The sequence below is a fragment of the Crinia signifera genome, chromosome 9 (genome assembly GCF_055691185.1).
Source record: "Crinia signifera chromosome 9, ASM5569118v1, whole genome shotgun sequence".
NCBI lineage: Eukaryota > Metazoa > Chordata > Amphibia > Anura > Myobatrachidae > Crinia > Crinia signifera.
The window spans coordinates 63735535-63759676 of NC_139225.1; the positions used below are offsets into that span (position 1 = coordinate 63735535).

At 40.1% G+C, this 24142-nt stretch overlaps 1 protein-coding gene across 1 annotated transcript in view; it reads left to right on the top strand.

The window, feature by feature from the left end:
- AR (androgen receptor) overlaps positions 1 to 24142 on the top strand; it is a 274049-nt gene that overhangs the window by 247392 nt on the left and 2515 nt on the right. Inside the window, exons 5-7 of the mRNA XM_083159122.1 lie at positions 2594 to 2738; positions 13058 to 13188; positions 14271 to 14428. Of these exons, the coding sequence (XP_083015248.1) occupies positions 2594 to 2738; positions 13058 to 13188; positions 14271 to 14428 (434 nt within the window). The remainder of the gene's footprint in view (positions 1 to 2593; positions 2739 to 13057; positions 13189 to 14270; positions 14429 to 24142) is intronic.

Genomic DNA, 24142 nt, shown 5'->3' on the forward strand with positions numbered 1-24142 from the left:
CGATGTCTGGCCCCAGCCTAAAGCGCTTTGGAATATGTGTGTGCTATATAAATAATTGGTAATTAATGATAAATAAATCCCTCAACTTATTTACCCTGATTTTAACTAATAGCCTTTATCTGTTCCTACCTCAACCTTGACTTTCTACACTGACCTGCCATCTCCATGCTTTGCTGTTCCACTCGATTGAAGGATATCAAGATTTTTTAACATGATTTCCTCCAATTCCAGATTATTCTCCCTTCCTATAGCTCTGCCATCTCATAAATTAAGCAGTTTTACTTCAAGAGTTAAATTTACTAAAGCTTCTAAAAAAGAAAAGGGTTAGTGCTGGAAAGGGAAATGGAAAGGAGTGATATTGCGCATAGTAACCTATCATTTCTGCCTAACATCTCTCCCTTGTCCCATAACTCCTTGAAGAGGCGTTATTTATTTCTTCATTTGGAAGGAGTTTTATTTTGCCTTATCTAGAAATTCATCTCCCTCCTTGTATATTTCTCATTTCTTATGTTAATGATGTCCCTTTACTGGCCCAGTTGACTACTTTGGCTGTTGCCTGAATTGGTGGTTGGGTTGCTGAGCAGCATTTAATTGTTACCTCTATTGATGTATCTGGTCCAAACCATCCCATATGCTATCCCTCACAGCCTCCTGGTCTCTATGAAACAGCTAATGGTTTCCTATATTTGAGAACAGAAGTCTCTCTGCTTGGATGACTTGTACCAAATGTCTAGGTGTCCTAACTATTCCTTATCTCCAACACTGTCATGAAGTGGACTTACTTTCTCAGCAGGGTGACTGATTCCTACCTCTCTACTCAAAGCTTTGAGTAGACATGGATGGTGATCTTGTTTCTGGCTTTCCTCTACCAGACCTAAGAAAAGTAAAAGAACATGCAGTTTGCACTGACATGTACTTTCAAGGGGTGCAGGCAATGTACTTCAATAATAAAATTTATTAAAACAATATATATAAATAAAGAATATCACATATATATATATATATATATATATATATATATATATATATATATATATATATATATATATATATATATATATATATATATATAGGAAGTGCTTTCCCGTTAAACAGAACTTCTAGTTGTGCATCTCTGTAGTGCAAGGCATCTTTTTTTGTGTGACTTTTTCAATTAAATAGCATCTTTTTTGCAATACAGCAAATAGGACTTCCAAAAGATATGATATATTGTGTGTGTTACTGCGGCTGTATTGGCAGAATGCTATGTTACAGTGGTTTCCAGGAAAGCATTGTAACATTTCTTATATACATGCTGCATGTAATTTTTTTAATCAGCAGAAGCTGCTTGTGCATCCTATCCATTGTTTTTCAAGTAAGATGCTATTTAATGGGAAAAGTCAAAAAGAGAGAGTCACAGAGCTCACACTTTCTGTATAACACAACTTGTATTGCATGGAGGATAGATGTATGTGGACACATCTCTATCTCTTTCTCCTGATCCTACTTTAGCTTTGTGTCAATGGTATCCCCTAGTGGTCCTTAAGGATGCTTACTATTCCCTTGATCATATCTTAATTTCAGCTAGAGATGGAAATCCCCTTTTTCTCCCCCTTTTGTTAAAGTCATGTCCAAAACCTACAGTAATTTATTTTTGAGTTGTAATCCAGAGATATCCCATACTTTACGTCCTCCTTGTCCGCTTTCTTCTTACATCTCCTTACATAGGTACACCTATGTAAGAAGCTCCCCAAAACGGCTAGAAATGGCCACTTCCCCAAGCAACCTAAATGAGATTTGGAAATGGCCCCTCTCTCACAATTGAAGGGGTGATGCTTAATTCTGTCTGTTTTCATAACATTCACTAGTCCCTATTTTTATTATACTCATGGTCTGACATTTTTTTTGTTTCTTTTGCCCTATTAGGTTTTTCATATACCATATATACTCGAGTATAAGCCTACTTTTTCAGAACAGTTTTTATGCTGAAAAAGCCCCCCTCAGCTTATACTCGAGTGAGGGTCCTACTTGAGTCAATAAGTTTTCCCAGTGTTTTGTTGTAAAATTAGGTGCCTCGGCTTATATTCGGGTGAACTTATACTCGAGTATATACGGTATTATGCATTTGTGTCCTGTCTTATTTCTTTTCACCCCTTTATTGTTCCCCTTTTTAGTTTCTGTACCCCCTTTCTATGACTTTGATTACAGCACATCTATTATTGAAAAAAAAAGTTTAAAGAACCTTTCTGTAAATGATGAGAAAGGAAATGAATAGATCCCCCAAAAATATTGTTTTACTCATTCCATAGTCTATTTTGAACACGGTACAAAGCTGCAGCCTAAATATTTGTCCTTTACTGAATCTAATTTCCAGTATTGTGTGTAATGTATTTAATAACCTATTATGGAAAGATTTCCCAAGAATAACTATATTTCTATCAGCATTCTACTAACTTGATAAACATGTATCATAACCCACAGTTAGCAATTGTTTATCTCTGATACATTTTTTTGCACATTGGTCAAATCAAATTTGAATTAAATTAAACCTATATGAAAAAAAAATTATATAAAAAAATATACACATCTTTCAGTGCACTTTCTATTTCTCTAGGTTTCCGTAACCTTCATGTAAATGACCAAATGACAGTCATACAGTACTCCTGGATGGGCCTTATGATCTTCGCTATGGGATGGAGGTCGTTCAAAAATGTCAACTCTAGAATGTTATACTTTGCTCCAGACTTGGTGTTTAATGAGTAAGTTTGCAATGTTTGTATATTCATTTATGCAGATAAAATATAACTTCTTCCCAGGTGTTTATTGTATTTTAAAGTTAAATATACCATTTTTATTTCTTGTATCCAGTATTATGTTAGTGCCAAAGTCAAGATGAATTAAATGTATAGCCAGTCAATATTATTTACTAGTTGAATGAGTTAACTCGACTGTATCAACCAGATTTCTCTCTTGTGAACCTGTTTTGTCCTTAAAAATATATGCCAAGCCTATTTGTTTACTTAGCAAATCAGGAGCTTCATAAAAAAAGCTTAAAACCCCATGGGATGTATCCAGTTAGTGGAAAAAAGGCATCAGGTGTGATAAACTGAAGGTATTCACAATTTTTCACAAATATTTTTTATGGGGAATTCAATGAAGTATCCCGTAAAATACTACATTTGTGTGCAAAAATACACATGTCCAGTGAAACCAGTGTGCTTTCGCGATCACATCCTTGTAAACCCGGCACTTATTGGTTATTTTGTTTTGCCTGTCTGAGGCAGGTGAAATAAAAATCCCGTTAAGCCGTGGGTAGTGCCTGCTTTTCATGTTTAATAGAATAGCATCAAGCGATAGCAATACCTGCAGTAAGTTACCATCCTTGTAGCCTTATACAGATTCAAAATTGCAAAACTGCAACTTCTTGCTATATCATACATTGGGCCACCTAATACAGGGCAAGGCTGCCAAGCATGCAACGTGTGTAATTCAATTGTGATCGCATCGCAGAAACTGAAAATAGGGGTTGACGCCTGCATGCGCTGCTGCATGTTTTGTCATATAAACTCATCAAAAATGTTCCAATGCCTTTGTTGTATGTACCACTCCCCCAAAATGCATGCGTGCTGCACATGTGCTGAAGTGCAGAACCTGAATGAGGGCCTTAGCCTATATTACATTAACTGTTATTTGCAAGTCTGTACCAATGTAGGTGTTCTTGCCTTTCATCGCTGTTCATATTCCCTGGTCTTTTAATGTGCCTGAGATTTAGGGGGGAAAAATCTTGCTTGCCCCTACAGTGCCCTCTTTCATTCCAGTGATCCTTTCATGGACTGTAAGAAGTGGCACTCAGGGATCATAGGAGTTAAAGAAGCAGAGAAGTAATCCAATTGAAATGTTGCCCATACTGTATCAACCTATCTATTTTGAGCCATCATTTATCATGTACTCTATGTAAAATATTAAGTAGAAGCTGATTGGTTGCTATTCACAACTTCTCCACTCTTACAACACCACCATGTCTGTATTGATGACAGTATCACTGAACTACCATGAGAACAGAACATTTTATTTTTACATTAAAGTTTTATAAACTTTATATATCTTATATTCTGCATTTATTATTTTAAACATTTATTCGTGGATCTTCGTTTTTTTCACTAATGCATTTTATAAGCAGCTAAAATTATATTGTATTCAGTGGCAACAAGGCGGGGATTTCCCCTGTACCCCTGTCGGTCAATCCAACCCTGTATACCCCAGCAACCTCCCACTCACACACATATCCCTCAGCCACCTACCTCCCCTCTGAGAACAGTTGACTTTTGTAACCCCATATTAAGACACACAGTATTGCCTTCAGAAAAGACTCAACTCATAGTAGAAATCATTGTAGAAACATCATTTATGGAAATAAATATCACAACACAGTAATAGTTAAATTCTCATTTATTCTACAATATTATTATCCTTTATATGGTACCACAACATAAGCAAATAAGTAAACAAGATTACAGTGGCAATAGTGCTGCAGGCCCTGTGGTGGTATGAGGGAGCCAGCGCTAGAGGGAGTCAGTGCTATAGGGGTCTGTGAGGCATGCTAGAAATATCTGAGCTGCTGCTGCAAGAGGGAGACACAGGCAGACAGCAGCTTGGTGGCGCGCATTACTGTAGTGATCTGCGGGTATTTAGTAGGCCTGGTGGTGCGCATTACTGTAGTGATCTGCGGGTATTTAGTAGGGGATGGAGCCTAATACTACAAAGTGCCTGCACCCTCAAGGGACCCGTGGCCTGTAATGACTTAGGTAGTGCCCCCCCCCTCTACCATCAGGGGCAAACGCAGGATTCTCATGAAGGGTTTCCATAAATATACATACGTGGTATGCGGGTGAGTATATATGTAGGTATGTGTATATATACACACAAGGATCACAAACACAGGGACTCAGATGAAGACTTGTTGTTTATTTTCAACAGCAGGTTAAATCCATATGAAGTCAGTATTACAGGCAGTAGCATACAGGCTCTTATTATAGCATACTCTTGATAGGCTCCAATGGTCCCTAATTTAACATGCACAGCCCGGCCTATCACTTGTGTAGCTATTCCACCATCAAGAGCAAGGTGACTCTGCCCTGGAAACCCTTATATCAGGAAATCACAGGTACTGCTGATTACACCTGGGATACTGCTACCAAAACCTGTTCTGGGTCCTCCACATTACTTTCATGTGGGGGAATGCTGACTCATCCCCACTTAGCTTCAACCACCCTGGTGAAGCTACAGCATTTTCATGCAAGCTCTCAGCCTCAGCCACCCCTATTTGTGTCATCTGTTTCCACAGACAATGCCTCACCTCAAACTTCAATAGCTGCAAGGCCAAACACCAACAGGTCACACGAGCATTAAGCTCTTTGTTTTGTATGCACCTGTATCCACTGTAAGGGTGCATGGTCTGTGACCAACAAAAACTCTCTTCCCAATAAATAATACCTTAATGACTCAACTGCCCACTTAATGGCCAAGCACTCCTGCTCTACAGTTGAGTACTTGCGCTCTCTGGGCAATAATGGCATTAGAGGATGTTCTTCTCCTTTCCATATACCTCTTGGGAGAGGCTCCTAATCCTGTCCCAGGGGCATCCGTCTTAACACAAATTGTTTTTTAACGACAGGAGTTTGCAAGACAGGCTTGGTACACAAAGGTCATCTTAAATCATGCCAAGCAGTTTCCATGGGTCTAGACCACGTTATCTTGTCTGGGGACTGTTTTTGAAGACATTCGGTTAGTGGAGCTGAGATAATATCCCTCGAGACCGAGAAATGTCCTATGTTGTGACTTACAGGTTAGGACCAGGTGAGGACTCTACCTTACTAGGCTGAGGTATAACCTGTCCTCTGCCCACAATGTACCCCAAATACTTATGTATTTATTTATTTACAGTTTCTTATATAGCACAGCAGATTCCGTTGCGCTATATGGGGGGGGGGGTTGGGGGGTTTGTGTGCCAGCGGCAACTACATGGCTCAAGGCAGAGCAATTCAAGTGTTGTTCCATTCAGGCATGCACCATAGCTGGCACTGACATTATTGTTATTATGTTCCATCATTTTTGATATGCTGGTTATTAGTATGCTGATCTCAGTGCAGCACATTCTCCCCTCTACCCCATGTAGCAGCACACTGCCCCCTATACCCCATGTAGCATCACATTCTCCACTGTACTACATGTAGCAGCACATTCTCCCCTCTACCCCATGTAGCAGCACATTATCCCCTATACCCCAAGTAGCAGCACATTCTCCCCTATACCCCATATAGCAGCACATTCTCCCCTCTACCCCATCTAGCAGCACATTCTCCCCTATACCCCATGTAAAAGCACATTCTCCCCTTTACCCCATGTAGCAGCACAATCTCCCCTATACCCCATGTAGCAGCACATTCTCCCCTATACCCCATGTAGCAGCACATTCTCCCCTATACCCCATGTAGCAGCACATTCTCCCCTATACCCCATGTAGCAGCACATTCTCATCTCTGCCCCATGTAGCAGCACAATCTCCCCTATACTCCATGTAGCAGAACATTATCCCCTATACCCCATGTAGCAGTACATTATCCCCTATACCCCATGTAGCAGCACATTCTCCCCTATACCCCATGTAGCAGTACATTATCCCCTATACCCCATTTTGCAGCACATTTTCCTCTATGCCCCATGTTGCAGCACATTCTTCCCCATGCCCTATATAGTAGCGCATTTTCCCACATGTAGCAGCACAATCTCCCCTATACCCCATGTAGCAGCACATTATCCCCTATACCCCAAGTAGCAGCACATTCTCCTCTATACCCCATATAGCAGCACATTCTCCCCTCTACCCCATCTAGCAGCACATTCTCCCCTATACCCCATGTAAAAGCACATTCTCCCCTTTACCCCATGTAGCAGCACACTGTCCCCTATATCCCAAGTAGCAGCACATTCTCCCCTATACCCCATGTAGCATCACAATCTCCCCTATACCCCATGTAGCAGCATATTCTCCCCATGTGTAACTATTTCTAAATCAAACCACAAGGTTTGTTTAAAATCATTGGCCAGGTATACTTGCGAATCCTTGGAATTTTTTGCGGTAACAGTGCAGCATCAAGCAGGGAACACATGGGGGGGGGGATAGGAGGGGCATAACATACAGCACATACATTTCTTGTAAATAGAACAGTTCAAGTTAGAATTTGGGGCGTTCAGAATTGTTTAGTTGTTGGACAGCTATTGGGAAGACATTTTTCCTTGTTCTTGTCGATGTTTTTAGGTTGGGAAGCCAAGACAAAAATTTGGTGTCCCTAATTTGCTAAAGTATGCCCCCTCAGAGGTAGCTGGTAACCACACATTCTACCTGTTAAAACAGTAATAATGCAGGTATCTCCCAGCAGGAGCTATACAGTAGCAGCATACAGTGTTTGCTGGGCATTGTAAATCATATGGTGTAGAGCAGGCATGTCCAAACTGTGGCCCCCCCAGCTTTTGTGAAACTGGGAGTCCCACCATGGCTTGCCACAGTTTTGCTACTAGGGATGCTAAAACGATGGCAAGGCATGCTGGGATGTGTAGTTTCACAACAGCTGGATGGCCATAGTTTGGAAATGCCTGGTGTAGACTGTACCATCAGGTTCTAAACTCACTGTAAGGGCTGTAGGGTGGTTGGGTACCTATTTGGTGTGTGTGTGTGGGGGGGGGGGGCACTAGAGAGGCTGGGGTGCATCTGTTATTAATGTCCTAGAGCCTGTTGTTGGCTCTGTATTATGTGGAGGATTCAGTGCAGAGGGCTGCTCTCCCAAAACTTTTGATGGGTGCCTCCCAAAGATGTATTTGTTTGGGGGGTGGGGGAAGCCCCGTTCCCTTGCGCTCCCCCTCCTCCCCCTCCACCCGTTCTTGCCCCTATGCACAAGGGGTAAACATTGTTTAATGATAGCTTGATTGCTACATTATATTTTGCTATCTAGTACAGTATGTTGAATCCTGAGATTTTTTTTTTTAATGGTTTTCAACCCTATCAGTAGCCCCCTCCTCCCTTTCATGCCAGAACTCACTATTTCATTCTAGCATCAGTTCCAGATGCTACAGGGATATAATCAATTATCCTCTTTGGAACGGCAGAACATTGCAAAACAGGAAGATTTAGCTATCTGACAAGAATCTGCAGAATCCATGCATTTCCATGAGCCATAAAATTTATTAGAGACAGGGAGGATGTCATCTCATGATATAATGGACTGCACAGAATTATGCAGCCAGTTTGGGTTGGGGCTAGATTGGGGTATTTTGGCACCAAGTATGCTGTGCCACAGTGTAAAAAAAACACTTTTCCTCCCCTGTGTGGGTGTGTCAGGAAGAAGCAGCAGCATTCACATTTCTTCTGGAGAGATAAGAAAAACAAGTAATTAGAAAAACCTGTAGAGAGCAAATGAAGAACATTAGGAGCCTGTGGATACACACCACCATCCACGTAATAACACACATATGTGTCTCCCTGCTAAGGAGACCCACAGTGCAACACACATTATTGTACATATTTTCTGATAATTCTCTACATTTGGAAAAGCTCCATTTATCCTTTGTTGTTGGTATTTCCTTTGATGTTTGATGAGAGCTGCCATGTATCAGCAAATGTGGACTTAACACCATTTTTTAGTTCATTTTGCAATGTTACAGGTACGGCACAGATATCAGAATAACAATGTATCAATTTTAGATGCTACATATGCACAGCGTAGTAGAGAGCCTGGTCGGGCCCAGGTACTTTTTCAAGGTACATGCCGGATCGTGTGAGGTGTGGCCCTTAGAATACAATACGTAATACTTTAGTACAATTCGACGTAACCCGGGTTCTAGACTAACCATTTCAAGTATTTATAACCAAACCTGTGTAATATTGAATTTAGAGGGAGACAGAAAGGGTCTTACTAAGTGGCAGCGAGATTTCCCTGACATTCCTATGAAATCGCTCCTTCTAGCATATCAAACCATGAACAAACAACTAGTATCTATGTCATATGTAGAGATGAACCAAAACATTCTGCACAGGGCATATTTTACACCCAAGCTTAAATTTGTGATGGTCAAAGCAGACACATCAGCTTGTTTTAAATGTGGAGCCCTGGAAGCTGACATTCTGCACTGTTTGTGGTCCTGTCCTATGGTGGGTTCCTTATGGTCAGCTGTTCAAAAATACATTAATCAAGATTTACACCTGTCTTTTACTATTTATAATGTGTGGGCCATCTGGGGCATAATCCCTGCTGACTCAAGAAGGGTCTATCCATGGGAAACTTGAGACTACTCAATAAAATTTCTGCAGCAGTCAAAAAGACAATATTATCTCAATGGATATCCCCTGAACCGGTATCGAATACATTATTATTTCCTAGGCTTTTCTTATTTATTCACTATGGACTGGTCTGAAGTTACTCTGCAAAAAGAAAAGCGTACCAAAAAGTTCTTTGACACCCGGTTACACTACATTATGACTCTACCTCCAGAAACTAAAGCACTACTGCGACAACATTTCCACCTTACAACATGGTACAATACAACCATATTAGCTACAGGCCAACCCTTTTAAATAAGTTCTGGGTGCATCTGTATTTTCATATCACGTTAGTATGTTAATGTATATCAAATTGTACAAAAGTTTGTTAAAACAAAATATTTTGAACAATTTTTAGAAGAATGTATTAACTATATGTTTTCATAAATTACTTGTAAGTAATTTGTAATTTGTAAGTTATGTTGATGTGTGAAACCACTTTTTTTCTGTCAATAAAAACTGTTAAAAAAAAAATACATGGGCAATCTTATAATACACTGGTTGAACAGCTAAACTTCAGATTGCATTGCATATAATTGGAAAAAATACTGTACTAAAATTCCAGCAATACCATCCAATATCAATCAAACAAATAATTTATTGTCACTACAGCATTAAAAAAATGCATAGTGAAATGACATAGCAAAATACCCACAATTCACGTAATGATCTTAAAAAGTCAAACTTAAAATAACAGGACAATAAATTTTCCCGCAATCGGCTAATACGGCATCCTAGACACTTATAACATTTCTTAGAAGGCAAAAGGGAAAAACTCTACACATACTATGTCCAAATGCAATAATCATAAAGAAATAAAAGAATCATAAATCATAAAGAAATGCACTTTAAACTCCTCCATAGATTATATTTCACACCAGGCAAATTATGTAAAATTTAGCCTAATCATTTTAAAATGTGCTGGCAAAATTGCTCAGAAGAGACATTTTTCATATATTTTGGTAGTGCCCCAAGATTCGTTACCTTTGGAGAGTCTCCTTCAATGGTTCTTTTCCAAATTTTTCCTAAAGACCCCTCACTGGTAGATTGCTATGTGTTGGGACATATTTTGATAACTGCTAGAGCCGCAATGGCTCAAAACTGGAAAGACCCCTCCCCTCCTTTCTTGCTCAAAATTATCCGTAAAACTCACCAGGCATTTGAAATGGAGACTCAGGGCTTACCCTACTCATTTAATGCAAAATCCCCTTCATTTAAGTGGTACAGTTGGCATGTATACTCAACTACCCGAGAGGGAGCTGATACTTTGCTTGAAACGGATTATGGATTTACTATTGGAGAATGTTTTGATGTTCACTAACTTTCATTTATATTTAATATCATTGTACCAGTGTATAATACGTTTCCATTACTGATGCTGTTATTATGTGTGTATATGTATTATTGTTTCTGTTTATGCCAGGCGACTCCTTGATCCCCTTCCTTCTTTGTTTTTTTCTGTATCACAACCTTTTCCGTGATAAGGGAACAAAATTCCAAAAACACTATTGTTGTAAAAAAATAAAAAAGTGAATAGCATAGATGACGAGGGTCAGAGATTCACTTGCTAGCCTTTGTTTTACCCATCTTGTCATCCCTTCTAGGGAAAGATTGCCCAATAATGTTCTTTGCAGCCGTAACTACTCTATCTAAACAGCATGATCTGAACACTCGGAATTCCCATACTGTACTGTAATGGCATAGGTCAAAAGGCAGCGATGTGTGTAGATGAGCGTTCTGAGCAATGCTAGATCAATCAGAACGCTCAGCACACAGCGCTGCATAGCAATGTTCCGCTGAGCAATCTGTGAGGGCCAGCGTTGTCTGGTGACAACACTGGCCCTGACACCAAACGATTATAGATTTATCCAGCATACTGGAAATGAATTGCCGGGCAATAGCGATGCATGGGGCCAGGTAACGCTATGGCCCCTACACACACACAGCGATATAGGGGCATTTTCTGAGCGATGGAGTTAAATTCTGAAACATCGCTCAGAAAATGGCCTGAAATTGCTATGTGTGGCTCCTTTAGTTTACCCTGCTGCTCGCAGTCCCTGCAAGAAGAAAATGCATTGTTGAGCCTTCCCAGCCCGCAATGAGATATGTGAGGACCATGACAGATCCTCAGTAAAGGTAATCCCTAAAAGCAAATAGTAGAAACCGGGCGCAAATTCACTGGTTTTTGATCCAACCTGCTGCTGTTTAGCAGCCTTTTATTTTACATACATACAATAAACTCCTTTTATTTTACATACATACAATCTCAACCGGCCGACACATTGTAAAAACACATAAAATAACAATCAACATAAAAATATATAATGTGGATTAACTGCACTTTACAGAATTATATGAGCTCACAGATTATTTTCTGTGGCTGCCATAATAGCATGTGCAGCTATTGAACATCTAAAATCTTCTACATCTATAAGCTATAAAAAGTGTAATATCTTGTGTAAAAAAGTGCAGTTATTCCACATTTTATATTTTTACGTTGATTGTTATTTTATGTGTTTTTACAACATACCGGCCAGTTGAATGTAAAATAATAGGAGTTTTTATACACTTTATGGTTTTGTCCAAAAGTGCTGTTTTACTTGTGTAATCCCTAAAAACATTATGCTGCTGACCCTCTCTACCTCCACGTCATTTAGACAGTGGTGCAATGGTGGATTTCCTAGATCTTCTAAAATTAATTATTATCTCTTTAGTCTTTTTACTATTTAAGAATAAATTAGTATTCTCTTACCAATTGAGAAGTTGCTGCACCTCTATTCTACCGGTGTCCTCCTCTCTATTTGTAATCCAACCTGAGTTTTAACAATTAGATTTTACTCCGAAGCAGAAAAACAATCCAGTATACAATAAATATAAAAAAGGACTCAAAACGCATCCTTGGGGGACACCTATGTTTAAAACAAGAAATTAAAAAAATCCAATACAATAGGAACGGTGTATTTTACAGTAAACAAACTTAATTAATAAAATATATATGGAATTTCATATTAAAATAAACATGTACAAGTGCACTTAAGAACAATAATAGGTTAAAATTATATCAAAGCACAATAGCATGAGTAATATGTTATCTGGACTAGGACATCTCCAGTATCAAAAATGCAGCAAATTGTTACCAGGTGGCCAATTTAGTCCCAATATAGAATTCAGAGATAAAGAGTGGAGTTGAGTCAATCTCACATATACGGGTGTAGTTAAACCTGGATGACTGTGCAAGTCTGTCGCCGCCTCGGAAAAGCTTCCGGATATAGATGATGGAAATTTCTTTTTAGGAGAATTCAGTGTCCATAATGTCCATAGGGTGTCCTTCTAAATGGTATTGTGCAAATGAATATGGTATAAATAAAATGGGCTCAACACGTTTCCCTGGGATCACCTCCCATCTTCATTCTGCTCCTGTTTTGCAATTTTACCCATTGATTATAAATATAATTATTATTGCTGTAATTTACATGGTTACCAAGAACAAAAAGGGGCGAATCAATGGGAGTACATAAAATACTATTTCATATACTGTAATGTCACATTTGTGCCTTATATTTATTTTCTTTTATGGATACAATTGTTCTAATGTGATAGAGTCTGGAGAGCCAACTAGAGGTAACTGCAAATTCAATTAGTTCAATACAGGAATGTGTTTTAAGAGTCTTCATGAATTAATGGTCTCCTTTTGTTATGTTTTAGATATCGCATGCACAAATCTCGTATGTACAGCCAGTGCGTGCGAATGCGTCATCTCTCGCAAGAATTTGGTTGGTTACAGATCACGCCAGAGGAGTTCCTGTGTATGAAGGCTCTTCTTCTCTTTAGCATTAGTAAGTATTTTTATATCATAGTTACATAGTTACATAGTAGATAAGGCTGAATAAAGAATTGCGTTTATCTAGTTCAACCTAGGTTTTAATACAGTAGCTTATCCCTTGTTGTATAGTATGTTCTGAAATTTTTAAAGACAGACTATGTTACTTATTCGGACCCATGGATGTTTTTAACCAATAAATGTTTGTTCAACCTTATTTTAAACGTATTTATTGTGTCTGCCGACACCACCTCACCAGGAAGAGAGTTCCAAAGCTCTGACTGTAAAGAAACTTTTTCTTCTAAGGGAACAATTTTTTTTTTCTAATCTAAACTCATGCCCTCGTGTCCTAGATTCCTTTCTAGCAGTAAAAAGGGTGTTTGACAGTTCTTTATATTGGCCCGTGATATATTTGTAAATGTTGAGCATGTCCCCCCTTAAACATCTCTTCTCTAGTGTAAATAGTCCCAAATTGCTCAATCTCTCCTCGTAGCTTAGATTCTCCATTCCCCTAATAAGCTTTGTTGCTCTTCTTTGGATTTTTTCTAATTCTATAATGTCCTTTTTATAGTGTGTATCGGAGCAACACTATCAATGCCTAGCCCTAGTGTGTCGACCAGTGATTGTCCAATACATTACTAAAAAGGTGTAAGCATAGCACATTGATGTAAGTCTACTATGATATCCCTGCAGTGAATGAATACATTCATTTTATTTGTAACTCAAATCCCAACACACCCACAACATGTAAATAGTAAATAAAACAAACATGCATCGGTAATACCAGAATGTGACTTTAGAACAGAGAATAGGACCTTCTTACTACAGCTTACAGATAGTCATAGTGCTGTCAAACTGATTGGTGGCACAAGGAGCCACGTACAGCAGCCCTCAGTATGAGGGGGCACTAGATAAACCCCTCAGACAAGCTATTAATCTACACACAGGACTGAATATTATGGTCAGAAAAAAAAAGGAGACAGCCTAGAGGTTGTTATATTAAAGCCATGGCTGGGCATGTGGGTATATGGCTGCAGCAGGCATTAGGGTATAACCTATACACTGATGCTATACTGTGTTTAAACCACTTGTTTTCAGTTCCTGTGGAAGGTCTGAAGGATCAGAAGTGCTTTGATGAGCTGCGGATGAACTACATTAAAGAGCTAGACCGTGTCATCTCCTGCAAGAGAAACAACCCAGCATCCAGCTCACGGCGGTTTTTCCAGCTTACCAAACTCCTGGACTCAGTACAGCCGGTGAGATAAGAACACCTCAGAAAAGGAATACACTGCAATTATTCTCTATTTTTATACTAATATGAAATATATATATATCATCTAACTCAACATCCTAAACCTAACCGTCCCCCTTATTGTCTACACCACTTTTTAGTGCCTTACCCCTAACCCTTCCTCCCAGTAGCCCAACCATAACCCACATCTTAGTACCTAAACCTAATGATGCACATCCCTACCACTTATGTGTACTTTCTTTAGAGAAGAGAGGAATGGGGCCTCCAATGCTCACTGGTGTAAATATCGCCTACAGGCAGCCAGTGGACTAATTATAAAATAACATGATTTAATTTATCATAAATTGTTCATTGAATGATTTGCTGAGGGATCACTAAGACAAAAACTACCTTATTACTCAAGCAAATTTATAGAAGCATAGAATTAAACTGCAGACAAGAACCATTTGGCCCATCAGCTATTAAGCAGAACAGAAGTCTAACTGGACCGGTCCCCGAAGAACAGTCTATTCCCCACCCATGCCATATGTGTTCTTATAAGGACATTGTAGAGTCTTCATATATCGCTACTTAGAATGTATGAATTTTTCATTATACAGGAGTTAATGCAAATGTGTACATTGTTCTGTATACATTTTTTAAAGGGGTGTTAACATTGTACTATATATCTAATTAACATTTATGTTGGCCAGGAATGGCATTTACTTTATTATCCCAGGTTGAGGTCAGCAGTGGAATATAGTGCAATCTCTGTTCTCCTTGTTGAGGCTTTGCATTATCCGGTTCCTCAGGCTACAGTATTATACCTGGGATATAAAAAAAAAAAAAAAAAACTATTGAACAATAGATGTCAGGGTTAGCCCCTAGAAGTCATTAACCTCCTGCTTGTTATTGAGTTATTGTTTTTCAGAAGCTTTTTGATCATGTCACCTAAGTGCATTTTAAGGGGGTTATCTCACATACATACGTCTTTGTTACTTGTGCTCTTTCTTGGTCTATTCATAAATTATAGATTAATCATTCTGCAGTTATTGGATCCTGGTGGCAGCAATATACTCTTATAAAGGATGTATACTTTAACATTTTAATTGTTACATATTTTTGATTTGTTTATTTTATTAAATGACAATGTCTGACATTCCTTATATATCACCTTATTAATCACAGTCCTCTACAGTAAGTCACAGTCTATAATATATCCCCCGCATCCTATAATTCATCCCCCTGTACACACCTCCCCAATAATGCATACTTCATTCAAGCTGCCTCCCAAAATTGCTATTCTTTCTTTACCTAAGAACTTATTCTGCCTTACTCCCCTGTAATTCAGTTTTTCCATTACCCTTTGATACATAACTCCCTATACGCCAGCAGGTAAGGGCAAGTCCAAGGAAAGCTATGTGGCCATGTGCAGTGGTGTTATCACTACATTTTAACGACCATCTAGCACTCAGCCTTCACTGCTACTTGTATAAAAGCCAGGGCTACGATCATAAATTGTAACAGGCAGAACCTCCAGTCTCCCGCGCAGTGGACACAGAGGTGTATCATGGAGCGCTGGCGCCCAGAGCATGCCCACCACAGTACTGACATGTGCCTCATAGCATTGTTAGAAACACCCCTTTGAAGAAATAAGATTTCTTAAAAAAACAAGTGAGCTTGTTGCTATTTTTATGTATAGCACAGCCTTCCATTTGTTTGTGCCAAGTTTGATTGCAGGCACTAGCCATGGATAAGGTGAAAAGGCACAATTATGAATGGTGGTGACATCAGTGATGAAAGTCAGTGGGACACATGTGGAGGCACACATACTGTAGATGTTTTGTGCTCGCCTCTTACTGTGGAAGCTGTATGGCACGCACAGCAGTTTGATGAAGGGAAGCAACCAGGCAGAGCAGGAGAGTCGGGGATAGGGGATAGCTTACTGTTGGTGACATACTAAGTGGTTGCTATCAGAGGGTGGTCCAGGGTGCCCAACATCTGTGCTCTCAGCGAAGCCCATTGTGTCCTGAGTATCTGACAAGGGGAAAGCAGCACTTCACATAATGTTCACAATCAAGTTCAGGGAACTAAGCATCAAAGCTCCTAACTGTAATATTTCAAATTAGTTTGACACCTTAATTCCACTTTGCACTCACTCCACCCACATACACAAATATGCAATTCAGTGCTTACTAAATATAAGAGAGGGGAAGACCAGCAACAAAAGAAAGGAGTGATGTCCAGCTTAAGCACGAAGCTCTGAGTCCAAATTAAGAATGTTCATACACGGGCATGGCCTGGCAGACATTCATGGAAGCAGCACTTCCAGGGAGCTCCAGGCTTGGGGCCCAAATACAATTGGCCTTTGATTTTATCAGGCAGCATTCAGCAGATCCCCCTTCTCCTCAAGAGCTTCATGAGACCTTACAGACCCTATCTGCCATGTCAGCAGAGCACATTTATTGGCTCCCAGGAAGAAGTCACCGGCCTCGATTTTCTCTTGGTGCTTGAGCTTAGAGCAGCAGAAATGGAGCAGATGTTATCTCTTTTATGAAGACTGTTCCTACTAAGCAAGATCTCCAAGACTCAATACGACGAGAAGCAACTGCTATTACGCTATACCTCAGCCCTAGAAATTGCCAAGATACACAGACACACTCTTCGGCTCCTTGAAAGACATTATTTTCACCCAAACAGCAGAGATCTGCTCATTACAGATGCGGATAGTGGACCTTGACAAGAGGGGAAGGAGGAATATTACAGAAATGGCAGAGGCAGGTGAACAAAATTATCTCTGACCGTGTAAAACTGTCCATCTAAATGTAGTCGTAAATACTATCATTGGAGTAACAAGCCGGGTCATCTTTTAGCCAAGGCTTTCCGTGCTCAGAGAACAGCTTCACTTATTAGCTCTATGAAGGACAACAATGGCTTTTTGATTTAAAACTCCATAAATTGCGGCCTGACTCAAACGATACTATTCTACACTGTATAACTTAAATGTTGCATGCTAAAGATTATCAGTTTACCGCATTATAAATCCTTCTGATAGGTAAACCTTTCTCCCTCTAAAGCTGTGTACACACGGGGGGCGATTTCAGCATATATCGCTGGCAATATGGTCGCTGAGCGACCATATTGCCAGCGATTGGAGTGTGCAGCGGCGATAAATCGCCGGGTGCGCGCTCCCATTTTCAACCCCTAATGGTCGCTGATCGGAGGAGCATGCTCCTCTGACCAGCGACTTCCCCTGCCTCTTCTCCCAGCAGTGTGTCATTTTCATCTCTGGTCGCTGATGAAAACGGGACACTGAGCAATATGATATATTGCCAGTGATCATATTGCTCCGTGTGTAAACACCATTAGAGTTAAGCTTGCCAATTCCTCCATGCCCTCAGGCAAAAGCCCAGGCCCAGACGGCTTTACCACCATCTGAATAAGACATTTAAAAACATCTTAGTCACCAGACTTCTCCAAACTTTGCATTCTCTTTTAGTGGGTACCTATTTCTCACGCTAATCCCTGGAGGCTCTCAAGTCAGATCCCTAATACAGTATATGCTTTCTACTGACACTGAGAATGCATTCAATAGGGTCAATTGGAGTTGTATGAGGTCAGTTCTTGAGCACATTGGACTGGGTCCCCAGGCTCTTCATAGGATCTTGGCTCTGTACAATTTACCTATGGCTAGAGAGAGGGTGAATGGCTCCCTTTCTGATCCCTTTTTCATCAGTAATGGAACAAGACAGGAATTCCCCGTTTCTGCATATTTGCATCTTCTGCATCAAAGCTATTAGAGGTAATAAACACATTCTAGGCTTCTCAGTAGGTGTGGTGAATACAAATGTATTTATTGCTGAGGATTTATTGGCAATAGTCACGGAACCTGATTTTTTTCTTCCTTACCTCATGTATGAATTTGACATCTTTGGTCAACTTATCAACTTCAAGGTTAACATGTCCAAATCAAGTGTTCTCAACATGTCAGCCCCTCCTGCATCTGTAACTAACCTAATATGCTCCTTTCCCTTCTCATGGCAATCTTCCCATTTAACATACTAAGGTGTTAAATTACCAAGTTATTTATTCCAACTATTCTTTTTGAACTACCAGCCTCTTATTAAGTCCATACGCATAGATTATAGCAGATGGTACACCAAGCAGCTGTCATGGCTGTGGAGGATAAATGTTGTAAAGATGAATACCCTTCCTAAATTCCTTTACTTCCTCCTTCCAATCCACATTTCAGCCTCCTGGTTTCGTTCCATAAAATCCTGAATCAGCAATTCTTGTGGCTTTGTAAGAGACCCAGAATTAAGTGCTGCAATCTATGATGGACAGTCAGTCCTAGTGGATTTCAACATCCAGACATATAAACATACTATTGCTCTGAGCCAAGAGGTCAAGCAGTGGGTGGAGCCTGAATGTATCTGAATACAGCAATATCCCAAGATTTTCCCTTCCCAAATCCCCCCTATTCATCCAGTTATCTCTTCCACCCTTTCCTCTTGGAAAATTATTTTTATAGGCCTTTTATATCATCAGAAAAAAACAAAGGAAACCCCAAAAGGGCTAAAATAGAAGCGCTGGTTCTATGTAATTAAATGATCCCAACCGCTGTGCACCGTTGCTGCCCCTTGTCAGAGTATGTGTACCTCGGAGCAAAACAAGAAGAGGAAAATGGCCTGCATGTACTTTTAAGGGGCGCAGTGGAGTGCAGCACAATAATAGACAATATGTTTCTCCAATAGTAAAAAATGTATTAAAACAATATATATATATAAAAAAATAAAGAATTCCCATATAAGAAGTGCACTTCATAAATTTTACATCACAATAACATGACAAGACACACAACAAACAACATACAGAGGCTTGATATTCACAGTAGCTGGTATGAGGCTAGGTTAATTATTTATAAGTTGAGGCATCAATTGATTAATTTATATGCAAGGCATTTATATTTACCAGTCCCGCACAGAAATGACAGATGTATCTTAGAGGTGGTGCATCCAGCTCAATTAATGTCCAAGTTCTTTGGTACAATGTATCCTCTTTTTTTAATAGAGGTTCTCTCCTGCTGAGTATGGAGAGGGAGCTTGTTTCACCAACCAATTGAAGTTATCACCTGCTTTTGTAAGCGTATCAGCAGCGATATAGTGCGGTGTCTGGACCAGGCTGTCTCTGGATCAGCAGCAAAACGCGTTTCTCCGCCTGTATGTCAACGGCGTCCTCAGTCAACTGAGGAAACAAGCTCCCTCAAAGAACTTGGACATTAATTGAGCTGGATGCACCACCTCTGTCACACCGGAGGTCTGAGTCGATGAGACAAAGACCTCTGGTGGGGGTATGGATTGGTATTGAAACCGTGCAGGCTGTAGGAGACCCTTGTGCATATACCAGTGCACCCAGAGGCAGTAAACAATCAGGTGTAAAATACAACCAGATTTATTTGCAAAAGGTTGTAAATGACAATTGCAGGTAAAGTATGCAGGGTGGTATACAGTCACAGTAGCAGGCAATACTTAACAATTGTGGAATGTAGATGAATCGATGGTAGAACATCGGATGCGGATTGGAATGATGTATCCGGAATATCGGACTGAAAAAGAATACTGGAATCCTGAATATCGGACTGACGAAGAATACTGGAATCCAGAGTATTGGACTGGATCGATGGTGGAACATCGGATGGGAATGTAATCCTGGAGCTAGGCTGATACCTGCTTGAGTTGAGTCTGGATGACAGCGCTGGATCACAGACGATGGTAACCTGGACACTCACAGGCGATGGTAACCCAGACACTCAAAGGAGATAGTGGACCTAGAGGATACACTACAGCAGAGGAGAGACATACACCAGCAGGAGACACTTGCTTACATGAATGACAAATGAAGCACTAGCATTGGAGTGAGCGCTCCCAGCATACTTATACCCACTGCTTGGCCAGGATTGGCCGGGCAGGTATGACAGAGAGATCACTCCAAGCCGGATTGGACAAGGCAGACATGTGACTGGGGTAACATGGCAGCCCCCATGTCAGACAATGGCGGGAAAGGTTGTTTGCAGATGCCATGCTTGTGGCCAGGAGCAATGGCGGAGGACAGGGAACTTGCCGAGCATTGGACACTGTCACTGCGGGTGAGGGAAGCGGTTCCCCGCACAGCCGCAGACTCAGCAGCGCTGAGAGGACCGGAGGATGACTAAGATGGAGGCGCACAGTACTCTGGACGCCAGCTGTATCAGAACTTGTACCGCAAGCTGAGCCTGCACAGACACTTAGCCGGTAAGAGAGCTTGCTTCAATACCCGGATCGTGACAACCTCTAAGATACATCTGTCATTTCTGTGTGGGACTGGTAAAAATAAATGTCTTGCATATAAATTAATCAATTGATGCCTCAACTTATAAATACTGTAATTAACCTAGCCTCATTCCAGCTACTGTGAATATCAAGCCTCTGTATGTTGTTTGTTGTGTGTCTTGTCATGTTATTGTGATGTAAAATTTATGAAGTGCACTTCTTTATTTTTTTTTATATATTGTTTTAATAATTTTTTACTATTGGAGAAACATATTGTCTATTATTGTGCTGCATTCCACTGCACCCCTTAAAAGTACATGTCAGTGCGAACTGCATGTCCTTTTCCTCTTCTTGTTTTATATCATCATAATTCGGCCAGCTGACTCCCCTCTTGACCAACTCAGACCCAGCTGGGGTGATGCTTTTCCACTTTTCAAAGTGGGCAGTTGAGTGGCTTTTGAGGGGCAGCCAGCTGTTGACACCCACAGGAGTCAAGCAAATTTCAGATCTCCCAGATAAATGGGGGATCCCACAAATCAACTTTGGGAAATTCTTCCAGGTACAACACTATGTAAACTCTGGTGCTAGACACCCACTGTCATCTCCAGAGTTAACATCTTTCAAGAGACTTTGTGTTGCTTTGTATAACCATGCCCACACAATATCATCTTTACAAACTACTTCAAAATTCTGAATCTCAAACACCTTCATTTACCCTGGCCTGGGAAAGGGAACGTGGCTTTAAACTTTTCGACAGAGATTAAGAAAATATTTTCCTCAAAGCTCACAAGAGCTCTGTTTGCACACAAGTTAGGGAAACACAGTATAAAATGTTATGCAATGTTAGACACCCATCTCTCCTACACGCCATGTATTCTACAGTTTCAGCCAATTGCTGGAGATGCCTACATGCCATTGGAACTCTAGTACATACACTATTATTTATGAAAGAAAAGCACTGTTTTTATTTTCAATTAAGATAACATTAAATTACTCTGAAATACACTATATAAATATATTAATATGGTAAATGACTATACTAGCTGCAAACGTTTGTTTTTTAAAGGGATAGGTTCTAATGGTATATTTTGTTTGCTAATCGCATTAGACTAATGGATGATTAGAAAACCCTTTAAAATCCTTATGCCATATGTTAGCCCAGCGCAAAATGGGTTTGCTCATTAGAGAAGCTATAAAACTGGCCTTCCTTTGAGCTACTGTAGCTGCGTATCCCACATTTGTGGGTTCGAATTTACTCTAAAAAAAGGCCAGAAAAAGAGAACTTTCTTGTGAAACTCAACAGTTCTTCGAAATTATGTCCAATCCATGTGAGAAATTGCCAAGAAACTGAACATTTCCTATAACAATGTGTTCTACTCCCCTCAGAGAAGAGCACAAACAGGCTCTAACCAGAGCAGAAAGAGAAGTGAGAGGCGCACAACTGAGCAAGAAGTCTAATTAGTCTCTATTTTGAGAAATAGACACCTCGCAGATCCTCATTAAATGGTATCTTAAAAAACGCCAGTACATTAGTCTCTAGTTTGAGAAATAGACATCTTGCAGATACCCAACTGGCAGCTTCATTAGATGGTACCTGCAAAACGCCAGTATCAAGCCTACAGTGAAGAAGTGACTCCAGGACGCTGGCCATCTAGGCAGAGTGGCAAAGAAAAGGCCATCTCTGAGTCTGGCCAATAAAAGCAAAAGATTAATATGGGCAAAAGAACACAGACATTGGACAGAGGAAGATTGGAAAAAAGTGTTATGGACAGACAAATCAAAGTTTGAGGTATTTGGATCACACAGAACATTTGTGAGATGCAGAACAAGTGAGAAGATGCTGGAAGAGCGCCTGACGCCATCTGTTAAGCATGGTAGAGTTAATGTATTGGTCTGGGGCTTCTAAAGAGGCAGATTTGTACAATGTAAAATGGATTTTGAATAAGAAAGGCTATCACTCCATTTTGCAATGCCATGCTATACCCTGTGGACAGCGCTTGATTGAAGCCAATTTCCTCCTCCAACAGTACAATGACCCAAAGCACACCTACAAATTATGCAAGAACAATTTAGGGAGGAAACAGGCAGCTGGTATTCTGTCTGTTAAGGAGTGGCCAGCGCAGTCACCAGATCTGAACCCCATTGAGGTGTTGTGGGAGCAGCTTGACTGAATGGTACGCAAGAAGTGCTCATCAAGCCAATTCAACTTGTGGGAGATGCTTCAGGAAGCGTGGGGTGAAATTTCTTCAGATGACCTCAAGAAATTTACTTCTAGAATGCCAAAGGTCTGCAATGCTGTAATTGCTGCAAAAGGAGCATTCTTTGGCGAAAACAAAGTTTGAAGGACAAATCATTATTTGTAACCTTGCTAAAGTTTTGACTATATGTTCTATTAATTTTGCAACTCGTTTGATAAATAAAATTAAGTTTTGTAAAACACAAAATTGTCTGAGTGACCCCCACATTTTTGAACGGTATATGGAAGGATCGCCCGCTTCTTAAAACCTTCTAGGTCAATGTTATTACAATTTCCTGAGATATACTGTACTGTATATCCGCATTTCAACTGACACACCTTTTTGGTTACTGAATCAATTACCCATACCACTGACCAAATACAAAAAAATCATTGTTAAGTCATTTGAATAATGACAATTGTGCGATAATACCCGCTCTTTGGAGATCGACTTCCCCACCTACAGTACACTTAAATCTTGGTTTACCAATATTGATTATTTAATGAGCAAGGAGATGGTTATTTTAACATCATTTGTCAATCAGAATTCACAGCTATCTGGTTTACCTGGATACAATACAAAGCTTTGCCTGTATATAAAGATTACATTTCCACAAGCAAAAGCTAGGAAAAAACTATAGCAGTCTGGTGGATTTTTTATTACCTGTGCTTCCACTTGGATAAGTCAGTTATCCTTTCCCATCTTTTCCTCTGCTTACTCATCTCCTCTTTGATACTTTCCCTATGCTATAATTTCGTTATACCATTTTGGAATACAATCAGAGGCGTAACTAGAACTTTGCGGGCCCCATAGCAAAATCTTGAAAGGGGCCCCCACCCTCACGCTTTTGGCATGGGAGGTTAAAAAAAAATACATAATGGTCCCCACAATAAAAAACAAAACATACCCAGGACTCTAGACTATCAGCATAATATAAATAATGATACTAGTGTCACAGACATGAGGAAACTGGGAACTAACTTAAGGAAGGGAGAGGTGATAGGAGAATACATAGTGGGAGGGAGAGCAGGGGCTAACTCAGGGATCATGGGGTGGGTTTGGGGGGTGGTTTCCACACATGATACATTGAACACATACATAAATGCATATACTGTTCACACAAACACATACAAATAGAAGATAACACTTAGAAATGTATTGTGGCAGCTTGATTGTAAGTGCAGTACTGTTCCT